The 17,511-nt window shown below is 40.0% G+C and overlaps 1 protein-coding gene across 2 annotated transcripts in view; it reads left to right on the top strand.

Annotated features, from left to right (window-relative positions):
* Window positions 1-11,327, top strand: part of LOC133072446 (hyaluronidase PH-20-like) — a 28,457-nt gene extending 17,130 nt beyond the window's left edge. For both annotated transcript variants that reach the window (XM_061165715.1, XM_061165716.1), the window contains exons 2-4: window positions 6,655-7,816; window positions 8,520-8,609; window positions 10,009-11,327. In XM_061165715.1, coding sequence (XP_061021698.1) covers window positions 6,866-7,816; window positions 8,520-8,609; window positions 10,009-10,620 — 1,653 coding nt within the window. In that variant the 5' untranslated portion in view covers window positions 6,655-6,865 and the 3' untranslated portion in view covers window positions 10,621-11,327. The remainder of the gene's footprint in view (window positions 1-6,654; window positions 7,817-8,519; window positions 8,610-10,008) is intronic.
* Window positions 11,328-17,511: the final 6,184 nt, after the last annotated feature.

Raw genomic sequence — 17,511 nt, forward strand, 5'->3', positions numbered from 1 at the left:
TTTGTCATAACTGATATGGATGTGAGTATTTTTCTGCATTCCTTCTAGAATGCAGATAATCATATGATTGAGTCTTCTGATACCTGGGTCACCAGGCTGGTAAGTCCAGTAGGGATCTAACTGAGGCACCGCTTCATCAGCAACTGGGCTATCCTGGTCTTGGTTATGTAAATGATCAGCATGGGCTTTTGCCGCTTGCCAGATACGGTCTTTTTCATCTGGGGTGAGAGTGGCATTTAGGATATAATAGATGTCACTCCATGTGAGGTTATAGGCCTGGGAGAGTCTCAGGAATTCTTTTCTGTATCTGGTAGGATTTTCAGAAAATGATCCTAACTTTTCTTCTATCTGGCTCATATCTGACAATGAAAATGGCACATGGACTTAGCGGGGTCAAGGGGGAGTCAGGAGAGGTTTGGGGCGAGTTGGATGAAGGGGAAGGAGAGGGTTGGCTGGGTGGTGGGTAGGGAGGGGACTCGTCCATGGGGTTGAACTCTAGGGGTGCAGAAGGTTGCGGTCCTTGGTTAGTTGAGGAAGAAGAGCCCTTTTGCTTGGGAGGCAAGGTGCGTAGAAGGATCTCGTGGGTGGAGCAGGCCTGGCATAGGGAGGGCCTGCTCCGAAGAGCCCAAAAGGCTTGGGCATATGGGATATTCGACCACTTGCCATTCCATTTAAGGAAGTTGGTGAGATTTTGAAGAATGTTAAAGTCAAATGTGCCAACTTCAGGCCAGCGGTCTTGGTTGTCTAATTGGTATTGAGGCCAAATCTGTGTACAGAGTTGTTTTAAGTGGTTAGCTTTGAGTTCAGTGAGTGAGAGTGGTTTGATATTTTTGAGAACACAGGTCAGAGGGGAATCTTTTGGGACAGATTGGCCAGACCCCATAATTGAAAGGCAAGCAGAGGTTCCTATTGGGAGGTCAAGTCATCGCCCAAAGTTGCAACAGGAGTTATGAGAAGAAAGCTCTGTGTCGAGGTGGAGAGTCCCCCGCTGTTGCCTACAGAGTGGCCCTGGGCCAGGGGTCCCCGGGACCCGGAGAGGACTGAGTTCTAGGGTGCCTCTAGAACACCGTCTGGATCTTACCTTAATCTAGGGGCCGGCTTGAGTGGAGTGTTGCATGTAGAGCAATCGAATGGCAAGAGTTCCCTGTTCCGGAAGTCTTCAGAGAGAGAGAGAGAGAGGGGAAGGGGGTAGAGCCGAGGCCTGGGGGTATGCAAAGCACCAATAAAACCTTAGCACGAGGCTTGCACCGCTCAAGAAGGCACTAGGCATCCCCAAGGGGAACTTAAGAGCCCTGGCAGAAAAGTGAGCTCCATGGATGTTCGTGCTTCCAGACTCCGGGAAAAGGGAAAACAATGAGAGGGAGGGAGAGTGACAGAGTGAGATGAGTGCCTCACCCCCTCCCGGGTTTCGGCGCCAAGAATGTAAGGTATAGTTAGGGCCGAGGCAGAAAAGGAAAGAAGATCTCAACAGAAGTAGGTTACCTTTATTCAGGCAAGGAGGGGCGACAGTCAGCCTAACGACCAGGCTGAGCGCCGAAAGGGATCAGGGAGGCTCCATATTTATGGGAAGGTTTGTGAAAGTGATAAGGGGAACGTTAATCAGGCAGGATGTTTTGGGTATTCTTTAGTTGAGATGGCATTTGTAGTTGGGCAGGGGGTGATAAGTCTTCCGGGCAGGTGTAGGAAGTGGAAGGTTTCTGGACAGGGGTTGATAAGTCCCAGATAGATGCAACTGGCCTGGAGCATCAGGGCGGGACCTAAAGTTCTGTTTTGTTTTCTCCGAAGTTAGATGATTCAGCAAGGGCCTTTGAGACTGTTGTTTTCTTTTCTAGGCCCAAAAGACTCCTTCAGTTTCTACAATTATTAATCCATGGCCGATCTTTTTCACCTAAACTCAAATCTTCTCCTTCCCACCTAGTCACCCTTCCCCAACCCAAATTATTTTGTAGTAGATCTGAACAGGGCATAAAATGACATCTAAAAAGAGCTTAAAAATATTTCAGATATCTAAGATATTTTATTTTTATAGAAAATTTTACTACCATTATCTTTGTCAAGTTTGTTACTATTTTTCGAACAGATGGAGAATTATGGGGATAAAGAGACTGAGTGACTGTCTTTTTGATTCAGTCTGATCCCTTCTAACTGTTCAAGCCAGAAACCAAAGAGTCTCAAGTTACCACCTTCCTTAATCTTCCAAATGCAATTGGTGACCAATGGCTGTTAAGTCTTGTTCTTTTCCCATCCTTATCACTCTTCTTATTTTTAATGTAAAATTTAAAAGATTTTTTTGATGTGGGCCTTTTTAAAAGTGTTTATTGAATTTGTTACCATGTTGCTTCTGTTTTTTGTTTTGGCCATGAGGCATGTGGGATTTTAGCTCCCTGACTAGGGACTGAATCCTCACCTCCTGCATTTGAAGTGTGGCATCTTAACCACTGGGCCACCAGGGAAATCCCCCTATCACTGTTCTACTCTCTAACTCATTTCTACTCCTTTTATCATGCCTCTCTCTAGTTGGGTATAGCATGGTTATAATAATTGTTATGAAACAAATATGATCATCTCACTACCCTAACAAAACACTATTTTGGAGCAAAGATCCCTGAGAGACAACCCAAAGCTCTGTTAGCTGATATATTTTACACCGCCCCCGCCACAATGTTTGAACACTACCAACATTTATATATAAGACATTTGTCCTTATGTAAAATTATTTCCACATTAAAAATTTTTTCATATTAAAACTTGAAGGATTTGGCACCATTCCAAACAACTCAAGCCAAATAGCAGATGTTCATTTAGAACAGGATATGACCTTTGACCTTGGCCATAGTTCCACACATCTTGCGTTTTCACTTATTCTGTCACTTGCCTAAGGGCTACAATCAGAAATCCTTGGTATGATATCTGAGCCTCCTCATTGCCAACATTATCTTTCTTTCTCCCTACTGGATTATTGAATATATTGCTCCAAACGCTACTCCTCTGTGTCTAATCCCTGCTTCCATTCCCAGCCCCCACTCCTACTTCGGTTTGTCCAGCTTGAGCATTCTTCTCTGTGTGGAGCCATAGCTCAACTACCCAGAGGTCTTTGGTATTTGACTCTCATGGAGCTTTGGACACATCCTAAAGCACTACTGTGCCCTTTACATCTGGCCATCAATTTCTGCATTTCGAATACCTGTCAGCAAGTGTGTGCTATCATCTTTCTCTTCATCTCATCTTCCTTCTTTTTCTTTTCCTCTTCCCTCTCCTTCCCCTCAACCCTCTTCTTCTTCTTTGTTACTACTGCTTGCCACAGTACCTGGCATACTATGGGGGTTCAGTGAATGTTGCATGCATGATTGGCTGATTTTATTATTATCTTTAGGTAATAAGGCCCCAAGTATATTGAGAGGTATTTGGGACAATTAAAACCTCAGCCAGCCCAAATGTACCTTTCCTACTCATATTACTCTGGAATTATGCAGGTTCTTCTAACTGGGCCTCAGAAATGAATGTTGAGAATCCCTAAGATTCTGCTAACAGTTTAGGTGGGATTCATTTAAGTCTTTGACTACAAATCTATGATCTGTGATTTTGGGATATGGCCTTTGTACTTCAGACCTAAAACTGTTTCTCTCTGCCTCCTTTCTTTTCTCTCACTTATATATTAACACCCTAGTCTCTCAACTATCTGTCTATTTGCCCAGAGACATTAAATTTCTCTAGAACTCTTCTCACCTCTGGGACTCAACCCTGCATTCAAGTTCAAGTGAGTCTTCCTGGCCTCATGTGCTTTGGATTCTGATCATTACCTTGGCTCACACAGATACCAGTTGTCTTGCTTTGTGTGAAACAGTGACATTTGAGGAGGTTATGTTGACAATCATCAGGTGGCCCAAATGATGAAGGAATTCTCCTTTCCCCCTTAAACTCTGAAGACTTCAAGAAGGTTTTATTCCACAGAATGAGTCTGAAAGATGCAGGTTCTGGCTCTGTCACTGGTTTGTTGTTTTTAGGTCAGTTTGGGTAAATGAGTTAATTCATGATACATATCTGTATACTAATCTTTCTCTTGAAACCAGTTTGAGAAAACAGACTTGTAGAAACTACAATCCGTTCTTCACGTTTGGTGATTAGAATGAGATTCTCAGGGCTACCGTAATGAATTGCCAAGGGCTTGGTGGCTTACAGCAATAGAAATTTATTATCTCACTGTGCTGAAGGATAGCAATTCTAAATCAAGGTGTCAGAAGGGCCATTTTCCCTCTCAAAACTCCAGAAAATAGCCTTTCCTTGGTTTTTCTTAGCTTCTGTTGGCTCCTGGAAATCCTTGGCATTCCTTGGTCCACACTGCATTACTTCAGTCTCCATAGTCACACAGCCTTCTTCCCTGTATCTCTCTATCTTTGTGTCCTCTCTTCTTCTTATTTAAATACCAGTCACTGGATTTAGGTCCAACTCTAAATCCAAGATGATATCATCTTAATATCCTTAACTATTTTTATCTGCAAAGACTCTATTTCCTAGTAAGGTCACATTCTGAGGTTTGAGGTGGAAGTGTATTTGGGTTGGGGGGGGGCGCATGTTAAACCCAGTAGAGTACCCAGCCTTCTTTAAATGTCAACAACTTGATTACTTTTTAAATTTTAGATTCACAATTTTCAAGGATAGAAGTGTCTATTCTTTTTTTTTTTTTTTAAACAATCTGCTCTATTTGATTATTTCTTCATAAGGAAGACACAAATGCCCATTCTTTTTTGACGATTTCTGTGGGTAGAATTCTTCCTAACAGGCTCATTCTGTCCCATGTTTTCCTTATATAAAATGACCATGTAGAAATTAGGTTTGAATGTTAATTATATAAATAAGCTTAACTTACTCCTTCACTGAGATATAGGGACATCCAATCCTTTCTTTATTCCATGTATTTGTTTCATTAGCTACCATTCAGGCACTTGTGTTGGTAATCAGTAGTTGAAAGGAATTAGTTTTTCTTCCACCATTATTTTAGGTGAAGATTTTCTAGGTCCTAAATAAGGAAGTTTAGAAGGGCTTAAACTGTAAAAATCTTTAGGTCCTTTACATGTTCTAAACATTAAGGGGAAAAAATCCATTATCTTCAAAGAATGAGACTATAACAATTCCTAGGATTTTATTTATTCTGTTTGTGATGTCCTCTTTAGAGTAATTCCTTTTATAGCAATGGGGATAATTTGCTATGGTAAGGTCACATGTTTGGGGGAAAAAATGGTACAATTCTCACTGTACCTTTATATAGCAGTATGCTACTAATCAGCTTCCCAGGTGGCTCAGAGGTTAAAGAGTCTGCCTCCAATGTGGGAGACCCGGGTCGATCCCTGGGTGGGAAGATCCCCTGGAGAGGGAAATGGCAACCCACTCCAGTATTCTTGCCTGGAGAATCCCATGGTCGGAGGAGCCTAGTAGGCTACAGTCCACGGGGTCGCAAAGAGTTGGACATGACTGAATGACTTCACTTTCACTTTTCATGCTACTAATCTAGTTAAAATAGGCATTCTATAGTTTCCTCCTAGAAATGTAGCATATTTAAATATGCCTTCTTATAGGTAATTTTTGCAGATACCAAGTGTTAAATAACACATAGCTTAATTTCTTATCCTTGACTATTTTCTTTTACCACAAAATATACCCTAACATTTCATACTGTGACAATAAGAATGACACTACAATCTCAATTATCAAAGGCTATAAAAGAATAAAGTTCATATATTGCTTTTATTAAGCAAAACCAGAACCAATCCTTCCAGTGGATGATATAATCTCATAAGATATTTTATCAACTGTAAACGTGATTGGACATTACTTTGACATATAGTAGAGTGAGCTTTCCTGGTGGCTTAGATGGTAAAGCATCTGACTGCAACACAGGAGACCTGGGTTTGATCCCTTTGTCAGGAAGATCCCCTGGAGAAGGAAATGGCAACTCACCCCATTACTCTTGCCTGGAAAATCCCATGGATGGAGGAGCATGGTAGGCTGCAGTCCAAGGGGTCGCAAAGAGTTGGACACAACTGAGGGACTTCACTTTTACTTTCTTTGACATATGATGGAGCGTCGTTCTAAATAGCACTTCAACTTACCCCTCAGTGGGAGGTTTTGTTTGATTTAATAGTTTCAGTCAAATTTTAGAGTTATTACCTCTGGCAAAAGTGATTTTTGCCTCCTCCTCCCTTAAAAAGCATATATATATATATATATATAAAACCTCAAAATTCTCTGAGGATGTTTTCACTTTTTTTGGCAGACCACTATAAAGTGGTCTTTTAGGAAATAACAAACAAGCTTAAGAGGTTCAACTTGGAATTTATTTTTACTTAACAGTCTTTTGCTAAGGAATTGCTTGATACAGCATTCTTCACAACTAGGAAAGCACAAGGAAAAATAGCTTCATTCACTTCTCTGTAGATTCAATAATGATTGGAAAGACAAGAAAATTGTTAGCTATTATAGGTTTTGTATCATGCATGAGAGAAAATAATTTTATGGATTCAAACACAGAAGTCCTCCATTTTCAAACATTGACTTAAACTTCCTGCGCTTGAACTTGAGAACTTGGTAGAGCTTACAATCTCTTATGCAGAAATGAGTATAACAATCTATTCTACATTTCTTTTTTTCTTTTTTCAGTTACAGATGAAGCAACTTGCAAAACATTGCTAAAACAAGAAGCAAGAAGAATAATATTTACATACATATCATCATTATACATTTTTATCTGTCAAAGTGGCTTCATTCCACACTTTCTCTTCTGTGTTTATATCCTACATCAAATATTAGATAAACCAAAGTGTGTAGGAGAAAAAAAGTGCTTTTCAAATCATTACTCTTTGTGGTGGGAATGCTAAGGCACCAGTATATCTCTTTTAGGAACTTTGTTGGGTCCAATGGAGCACCCCAGGCAGTGTTCACCTTCCTTCTTGTTCCATGTTGTTTGGCTTTGGACTTTACAGCACCCCCTCTTATTCCAAATATTCCTTTCCTGTGGGCCTGGAATGCCCCAACTGACCGTTGTGGTAAAGTATATGACATGCCTCCAGATCTGAGCCTCTTCTCCTTAGTAGGAAATCCCCAAAAAAATGTTACAGGACAACTTATTACATTATTTTATGCTGATAGGCTTGGCTACTATCCTCACATAGATGAAAGAACAGGTGCCTGTAAGAATGGAGGAATCCCTCAGATGGGTTCCTTAAAAAATCATTTGGACAAAGCTGCAAAAGACATTGCCTATTACATGCCAACCAACAACGTGGGCTTGGCGGTCATTGACTGGGAAAACTGGAGGCCTACCTGGGTAAGAAACTGGAAACCTAAAGATGTTTACCGGGATGAGTCTATTGAGTTGGTTCTGCAGCAAAATCTACAACTTACTTTCCAAGAGGCTACCAAGATAGCGAAAGCGGATTTTGAAAAGGCAGCAAAGAGCTTCATGCAAGAGACTTTAAAATTGGGAAAGTTACTTCGGCCAAACCGCTTATGGGGTTATTATCTTTTTCCTGATTGTTACAATCATCAATATAACCAACCTAATTACAATGGAAGTTGCTTTGATGTAGAGAAAAGAAGAAATGATGCACTCGACTGGTTGTGGAAGGAAAGCACTGCCCTTTACCCCTCTATTTATTTGAATACCAAGCTAAAATCTTCTCCAGAAGCTGTCCTTTTCGTTCGTAATCGTGTTCAGGAAGCCATTCGGATGTCTAAAATTGCCAGTGTTAAAAGTCCGCTTCCAGTTTTTGTATACACCCGTCCAGTTTTTACCGATATGCCTTCGAAATTTCTTTCTCAGGTAAGAAAAGCAAGGAGAGAAGGCTTTGGAATATTGTCCGCATTTAGTGGCATTTAGTGCAATTGAACATCATTTTTGAAAGGAGTGAAATTTAGGTTTAATAACCTTTAAGCTCCCCTGGTGGCTCAGACAGTAAAGAATCTGCCTGCAATGCGGGAGACCCAGGTTTGATCCCTGGGTCGGGAAGGTCCCCTGGAGAAGGGAATGGCAATCTGCCTAAGTATTCTTGCCTGGAGAATCCCATGGACTGTAGCCTGCCAGGCTCCTCTGTCCATGAGGTTTCAAAGAGTCAGACACAACTAAGCCATTAACATTTTCACTTTCACTTTTCAACCTTTAGGAATATGCACTCAGTTAGTTCTGCCTCATTATATGGATGTAAAATAAATAAGACTCTATTTCATTTTAATGTAATCATATAATGTCATAGCAACCATGGAGGATTTCATAATATAGATAATGTATTAATTCAGTTCTTCTTTTCTTTTACAGACCCGCTCTCTTGTCAATAGAAGTAATTAAAATAATAGCAGAAAATCTGAATTTTTGTTATAGTAGGGCAGTGGTGGCTTAAAAGATAGAAATGAATAGTGGAGAAATATTTACATAATTTTTGTAGGGTCAGCATTCTTGGCTTTGGTGTTACTGCCCAATGTATAACACTTCATTTTATTCCTCCCTGTTAACTCTTCACCTTTGCCAGGACGACCTTGTGAATACAATTGGTGAGAGCGTTGCTCTAGGTGCTTCTGGAATCATAATGTGGGGAAGCATCAAGTTAAGCCGAAATAGGGTAAGTTGAAATGGTAGGAAATAGATGAAAATATTTTTGCTTTTAATGTTTTTTAAGGTTTCTGTGGGATTGAATAATAAAATAAACATGATCTTTGGCACAAAGTAGTAGTTGCTCAGTTAATAGTGGCTAAATCAAACTGTCATTTGTGTGGTTGTATTGTAAGGCTGTTTTCCAGTGAGGAAACAGAAGTTTGATGAGATTAATTGAAATTGCCTAGGCTACATGACTAAGAAGTAGCAAAAACAGGACTACCCTTCTTAGTTTCCTTATGTGGTCTTTGGTGTTTTTTCTACTATATCACGTTGTGTTGTTTCTCAGAAGAGCTCAACTAGCCCATATGCATTCCTTCATTCTTTCATTCATTCAGTTACTGTTTATTGAGCACTTATTTATTTATTTAGTCATTAAATGTCAGTTTATTTCATGGACCAGCAACTAGTGGGGGGCAGCTAGGAGTTAGTTTCTGAAAATTTTACTAAATTGTTCAAAGCTTCCCTAAGGGGGAGAAAAAGGAATCCTTCTTTATTTTCCACAGATTATATGTAATAGAGTCTATTTTAAGTGATATCTTCAGTAAAAAATGTTTTATTAGGAAAAATGTTTATTTTGTTCTATATTGTATGAATTGTATTACTTTTCTCCTAACACATTTTCTTCAAAAAGCTTTTAACTATGACGTCCTGAGCTCTGTGCTTAGTCCTTTTACATACATTGCATCCTTTCAGCTTCACAATAACTCTGAGGTAAGTGCTCTAATTATCTGTATTTTGCAGTGATGAAGCTGAATCATAGCCAGCTTAATTACTTTCTACAAGGTCACCCAGAAAGGAATCTAAGAAAGCTTAAGGAATTCCCAAGCTCACACAGCTAGCTATTCATGGATCTGTGACTCCAAACTGGGCAGAAAGATTCCAGACCCCATGCTCTACTCCCTCCACCCACACTGTATATTCTGCCCCTTCCACCCCTGTTAGTGTAGGAATTACTGAGGAAGCCCAAGGCTGGGTATATTAAACTTCAACTGGTTAATTATTTCATGACATGAAATAGCATGTGAAACTTACAAATGTTACAAAGAACAGTTAGAATTGTCTTGCTTATTAAAGGCAAGAAAGATAAAAACATTCCCTACTTTTACTGAGTCTGGTTTAATGTGCGTGCTTCTTTAGAAATTGTCTGGCCTCCCCTGGTGGCTCAGATGATAGAGAATTTGCCTGTAATGCAGAAGACCGGGCTTTAGTTTCGGTTTGGGAAGATCCCCTGGAGGAGGAAATGGCAACCCACCCCAATATTCTTGCCTGGAGAATTCCATGAAAGAAATTGCTTAACATAGTGAATTAATTCACATATGAACTCACTTGGATCTTAATAATCTGATCTTCTTGCAATTTTACAGCAATCTTGCATGAACCTAGGCAATTACTTGAACACCATACTGAATCCTTATATTATCAACGTCACTCTAGCAGCCAAAATGTGTAGCCAAGTGTTGTGCCAGGAGAAAGGAGTGTGTACAAGGAAAGACCGGAATTCACCCGACTATCTTCACCTGAACCCAATGAATTTTGCTATTCAAAGAGGGAAATGTGGAAAATACACCGTACATGGGAAACCCACACTTGAAGACCTGTTACAATTTTCTAAAAAATTTTATTGCAGTTGTTATGCCAACATCCGCTGTAAGAAAAGAAATATAAAAAACATTCATACTATTAATGTATGTATTGCTGAAGATATTTGTATTGAAGCTTCTCTAAACTCAGACCACAGTGAGCACTCTTCTGGCCAGAAAAAGATATCTTCTACCACTTTTAACAGTGTCTCATCCTCCACACCAACTGCCAAAGTGTCTGCACGTGTTCCTGGGAAAGATCATGTGTCCCTCAAAATCAGGCTTTCAGGGGAAGCCCTCTCCAACACCATCCAAAGGGGCCATAAGAGTGTTGACTGGAAAAATACATTCCGTCAGTTATACATTCAAAACATTAAAAATGAGACAAACTATTAAAATATAAATTCAGTGATTATTAGATTTCCTGCCTGCATGTTTTATGTTTTGATTTTTTTACATTATAATAGTTTATAACTTCAATGACTTTTTAGGCAAATGATGTTACCTATTTATTTGAAGTTTTACATTTGAAATGTAAATCAAAACTCATGGCCAAGATAGTGTTTTAATTTTTTGAGCAAAGATTGCATTTTCATAATCAAATTTAACTTGATGTTAGTATTGGTTGATAAACAAAGAATTGTGATCAGCACCTTTAATATTCAAAATCATAGGGCAGTGCTATTACTAAATCCACTGATGCTACATTTTACCTTTGAAAATCAAAGTAGACTCTTGATAATTAAGATAGCATAGAATTTACTTTGTAAGATGATAACCACTTTTTTTTTAAATTGCCGTGAGTGTATGGCAAATATTTCACATAGAATGATGAATACATACTGAGAGATGCCTGTTATAGTCTTGGTTCTATCAGAGACTGATTATAAGGCCTATGATACTTAGAGATACTATGTTGTTCTGCAAAAAGTGAAAGTTTAAATAATATCAATGTACTGCAAATGAATGTCTTTATAAGTAGTTGGTAATTTGCAATAAAAATATCAAAAATTAAAAAATATATCAAAAATATTAAAGCGCAGCATCATATTTTTTTTAAGTAATATCTTAAGTGTACTAGTCTGTGTCAGCACAGAGCTATGTTTTTTAGCTATTTCACCTTGATAATTTGTTCAAGTTGTGTTTTATAAAAAGATAAACTTTACAAATAATCCTGTTAACTTTTGTACATAGTTTACAATGTCTTCAAAGTTCACATATACCTTATTCTAATTTTAATTCTTGATGTCAAAATTGACAATCTTGTGTACCTAAAATGCCTTGTTTCATCTAAGCATCTATTCACATCTTTCATATAGCATTTGTTGAATGTTTCTTCTCTGTTAGGCTAAATATTAAGCAGGTTCAAGGTGAAGCAGCATGCTTCTTGCTATCTGTGAGTTTGTTGTATATTTGAAAAAGACAGACATTGAAAGTGGAAACTTACAACAAAACATGTGAGAAGTGCTATAGTTTAGCATTCTCTTGTATACAAACAGGAGCCTGAGGGTGTCAGAGAAGGATTTCAGACACCATGAGAGATATGAGGTGTCCATTACCTTGAAGGCTGAATAGCAATTAATGCATCTGCTGGTATGAGACAGAAGAAGCCTTATTAGAACAGAATGCTGATTGTGATGATTGGAGTGGTGTTCAATAGACGATGGCCATATGGTGAAGGCTGCTGTCAACCACATCAAGAAGTTTGGGCCTTATAAGGAAGATGCTGCCAAACTTCTTGACCTGCCCTGATTTAAACCATACCATGAAGTTTGGACTTTACAAGGAAGATGCTGCCAAACTTCTTGACCTGCCCCATTTTCCCCATGCACAATTATCACACAAAAATTTCTCTATTTTTACTTCCCATCACCTTTCTATAAGGTAAACATCATACGGACAGGTGTTTGTTTTTCTTGCTGCTGTATCCACAGGGTAATGGATAGCCTCTGAGACTTAGTAGGTGCCCACTGAATATTTTATGAACAAATAAAAGACAATGGGGAGAAATTTTAGGTGTGGGAGCTGTCATGACAAATTGGATCCTCTTGAACTAATGCTTAGTTCCTTAGTTCTGTCCTTCAGTCTTTGTTCCAATTATGCTTCTACTGACAAAGCCACAAAAAGAGACAATTTGATAGTGATCTGAAAAGGATGCTACAGTTGGACTATTTTCCTTAGAATGCATAAATGGCCATCAAGTGATAGAATGGAGATAGTAAGGTGAATTGGAAAAGGTATAGATTTTGGAGTTGGACAGTTACAAGGGCAAATCCCAACTTCCAACATTTACTAGCTTATGAGCCTGAGAAACTTAACCTGGCTCAGCTTCTATTCTAATAAAACGGCACCAATACATATCTTTTAAGGGTTCTTGAGAGGATTGGCTCATATAACACACGAAAAGAAATTTAGCCTTAGAAATAACACAATAGGGATTTCCCTGGTGATCTGGTGTCTAAGAAGCAGCCTTCCAATTCAGGGGATGTGGTTTGACCACTGGTCCCAGAGCTAAGATCTCTCAAGCCACAGGGCAACTAAACCTGTGTGTCACAACTCCTGAGTCTGAGTGCTCTGGAGCTCACAAGCCACTACTAGAGAAGCCCATGCATCACAACCAAGGTGCAACACAGTCAAATAAATAAATAAATAAGAAACAACAGACTAAAAGTCTTTAGGAAAGGGATGGACATATTTTTAATGATTATCGAAGATGCCTGTATTACTGTTGTTGGATGGAGTATCAAAACAATAGACTTCAATCAAGGCAGACTTTGCCATGAACCCCGTGGAAAAAGAGGCTACTAAATAGAAAAAGACACTTGGCAGGAATATTTTGTATAATGCACAACTTTGTGTATGGTTAGGTTCATAGAAGCAAAGTTGTTTCCATTTAGATCCAGAATTTTTTGCCAGGGATCATGTTTGTGTCTGAGACACAAAGAGAATAAAACAGTATCCTTGCTCTTTATGAACTTTCACACTGATGGGGATGCTGGCATGTAAACAGAACTTGCCCGTAGAATGTGTGATATATATAAAGTATAAAAATTGAAGGGCTATAAGAACACAGGTTCATCTAATTACAGTTCAGTTCAGTTCAGTTGCTCAATCATGTCTAACACTTTGTGACCCCATGGACTGCAGCACGCCAGGCTTCCCTGTCCATCACCAGCTCTACTCAAATTCATGTCCATCGTGTCAGTGATGCCATCCAACCATCTCATTCTCTGTGGTCCATTTCTGCTCTTACCCTCAATCTTTCCCAGCATCTGGGTCTTTTCCAATGTGTCAGTTCTTTGAATCAGGCTGTCAAATATTGGAGTTTCACCTTCAGCATCAGTCCTTCCTATGAATATTCAGGAATGATTTCTTTTGGGATGGACTGGTTGGATCTCCCTGCAGTCCAAGGAACTCTCAAGAGTCTTCTCCAACATCACAGTTCAAAAACATCAATTCTTCAGCGCTCAGCTTTCTTTATAGTCCAACTCTCACGTCCGTACATGACTCCTGGAAAAACCATAGCCTTGACTAGAAGGACATTTGTTGGCAAAGTAATATCTTTGCTTTTAATATGCTGTCTAGGTTGCTCATAGATTTTCTTCCAAGCAGCAAGCGTCTTTTATTTCATGGCTACAGTCATCATCTGCAGTGATTTTGGACCCCCAAAAAATAAAGTCTCTGACTATTTCCATTATTTCCCCATCTATTTGCCATGAAGTGAAGGGACCAGATGCTATGATCTTAGTTTTCTGAATGTTGATTATAAGCCAACATTTTCACTCTCCTCTTTCACTTTCACCAAGAGGCTCTTTAGTTCTTCTTCACTTTCTGCCATAATGGTGGTGTCATCTGCATATCTGAGGTTATTGATAATTCTCCCAGCAATCTTGATTCCAGCTTGTGCTTCTTCCAGCCCAGTGTTTCTCATGGTGGACTCTGCATATAAGTTAAATAAGCAGGGTGATAATATACAGCCTTGATGTACTCCTTTTCCTATTTGGAACCAGTCTGTTCTTCCATGTTCAGTTCTAATTGTTGCTTCCTGACCTGCATACAGACTTCTCAAGAGGCAGGTCAGATAGTCTGGTATTGCCATTTCTTTCAGAATTTTCCACAGTTTATTGTGGTTCACACAGTCAAAGCCTTTGGCATAGTCAATAAGCAGAAATAGATGCTTTTCTGGAACTCCTTGCTTTTTCAATGATCCAGCAGATGTTGGCAATTTGATCTCTGGTTCCTCTGCCTTTTCTATATGCAGCTTGAATATCTGGAAGCTCACGGTTCACGTACTGTTGAAGCCTGGCTTGGAGAATTTCGAGTATTACTTTGCTAGCATGTGAGATGAGTGCAATTGTGTGGTAGTAGTGAACATTCTTTGGCATTGCCTTTCTTTGGGACTGGAAGGAAAACTGACCTTTTCCAGTCCCGTGGCCACTGCTGAGTTTTCCAAATTTGCTGACATTTTGAGTATAGCACTTTCACAACATCATCTTTTAGGATTTGAAATAGCTCAACTGGAATTCCATCACCTCCACTAGCTTTGTTTGTAGAGATGCTTCCTAAGGCCCACTTGTCTTCACATTCCAGGATGTCTGGCTCTAGGTGAGTGATCACATCATCATGGTTATCTGGGTCATGAAGATCTTTTTTGTATAGTTCTTCTGTGTATTCTTGCCATCTCTTCTTAATATCTTCTGCCTCTGCTAGGCCATTAGCATTTCTGTCCTTTATTGTGCCCATCTTTGCTTGAAATGTTCCCTTGGTATCTCTAATTTTCTTGAAGAGATCTCTAGTCTTTCCCATTCTGTTGATTTCCTCTATTTCTTTCCATTGATCACCGAGGAAGACTTTCTTATCTCTCCTTGCTATTCTTTGGAGCTCTGCATTCAAACGGGTATGTCTTTCTTTTTCTCCTTTGCCTTAACTTCTCTTATTTTCTCAGCTATTTGTAAGGCCTCATCAGACAACCTTTTTGCATTTCTTTTTCTTCGGGATGGTCTTGATCCCTGTCTCCCGTACAATGTCAAAAACCTCTGTCCATAGTTCTTCAGGCACTCTATCAGATATAATCCCTTGAATCTACTTTTCACTTCCACTGTAGAATCATAAGGAATTTTATTTAGATCATCCCTGAATGGTCTAGTGGTTTCCCCTACTTTCTTCAATTTAAGTCTGAATTAACAGAGATGGAACTGGGGCTTCCCAGGTGGTGCTAGTGGTAAATAATTCATCTGCCAATGCAGGAAACATAAGAGACCTAGATTCAATCCCTGGGCTGGGAAGACCCCTGAGAAGGGCAGAGTATTCTTGCCTGGAGAGTCCCATGGACAGGGGAGCCTGGTGGGCTATGGTTTATAGGGTTGCAAAGATTTAGACACAATTGAAGCAACTTGGCACACACACACATGCACTCACTAAAGGACCTGAGTAATTTAGTTTTAAAAGATAGGGAATTAATTTGTAAGATGCAGATAACATTTCTAAACTTTCAGTATCATACAAAACCTGTCTCTTTACTGGCAGAGGGCTCAGTCCCAAAGTTATTAGAGAAAACATATGCCTTTATTTCTGTAAGTGAATCTGAAAGGAGAATAACATATAGTAGACCACTGGATTTATTGCATTCAGTTCAATTCAGTCTCAGTCGTGTCTGACTCTTTGCCATCCCATGGACTGCAGCACGCCAGGCTTCCCTGTCTATCACCAACTCCCAGAACATGCTCAAACTCATGTCCACTGAGTCAGTGATGTCATCCAACCATCTCATCCTCTGTTGCCCCTTCTCCTCCTGCCTTCAATGTTTCCCAGGATCAGAATCTCTGCTAATGAGTCAGTTCTTCACATATATTCAATATTATTTAAAAAAAAACTGTGGAAAATTCTCAAAGAGATGGGAGTACCAGACCACCTGACCTGCCTCTTGAGAAACCTGTGTGCAGGTCAGGAAGCAACAGTTAGAATTGGACATGGAACAACAGACTGGTTCCAAACAGGGAAAGGAGTACATCAAGTCTGTATATTGTCATCCTGCTTATTTAACTCATATGCAGAGTACATCATGAGAAACGCTGGGCTGGAAGAAGCACAAGCTGGAATCAAGATTGCCAGGAGAAATATCAATAACCTCAGATATGCAGATGACACCACCCTTATGGCAGAAAGTGAAGAGGAACTAAAAAGCCTCTTGATGAAAGTGAAAGAGGAGAGTGAAAAAGTTGGCTTAAAGCTCAACATTCAGAAAACTAAGATCATGGCATCTGGTCCCATCACTTCATGGGAAATAGATGGGGAAACAGTGGAAACAGTGGCTGACTTTATTTTTCTGGGCTCCAAAATCACTGCAGATGGCAATTGCAGCCATGAAATTAAAAGATGCTTACTCCTTGGAAGGAAAGTTATGACCAACGTAGACAGAATATTAAAAAGCAGAGACATTACTTTGTCAACAAAGGTCCATCTGGTCAAGGCTATGGTTTTTCCAGGAGTCATGTATGGACGTGAGAGTGGGACTATAAAGAAAGCTGAGCACCGAAGAATTAATGCTTTTGAACTGTGGTGTTGGAGAAGACTCTTGAGAGTCCCTTGGACTGCAAGGAGATCCAACCAGTCCATCCTAAAGGAAATCAGTCCTGGGTGTTCAATGGAAGGACTGATGTTGAAACTGAAACTCCAGTACTTTGGCCCCCTGATGTGAAGAGCTGATTCCTTTGAAAAGACCCTGATGCTGGGAAAGATTGAGGGCAGGAGGAGAAGGGGATGACAGAGGATGAGATGGTTGGATGGCATCACCAACTCAGTGACTGTGGGTTTGGGTAGACTCCCGCAGTTAGTGATGGATAGGGAGGCCTGGTGTGCTGCGGTTCGTGGGTCGCAGAGTCGGACACGACTGAGTGTCTGAACTAACTGACTGATGAGAATTAAGCAGACATTCCTAAGAGATGCTGAAAAACGATTTAAAGATATTTGCTAAGCAGTAATGAAATCATGAAAAGTGGTGTTAAAAAATGCCCTTAAGGACTTCCCTGGTGGTGCAGTGGATAAGAATGGCCGGCCAATACAGAGGACACAGGTTTGATCCCTGGTCTTGGAAGACCCCACATGCCACCGAGCAACTAAGCCTGTGTGCCGCGACTACTGAGTCTGTACTCTAGTGCCCGCAAGCCACGACTTCTGAGCCTGTGTGCTGCAACTACTGAACCCACATGCCTAAAGCCTGTACTCTGTGACAAGAGAAGCCACCACAATGAGAAGCCCATGCACCACAACTAGAGAAACCCTTGCAAA

This window comes from Dama dama, chromosome 18 (genome assembly GCF_033118175.1).
Source record: "Dama dama isolate Ldn47 chromosome 18, ASM3311817v1, whole genome shotgun sequence".
Lineage (NCBI taxonomy): Eukaryota > Metazoa > Chordata > Mammalia > Artiodactyla > Cervidae > Dama > Dama dama.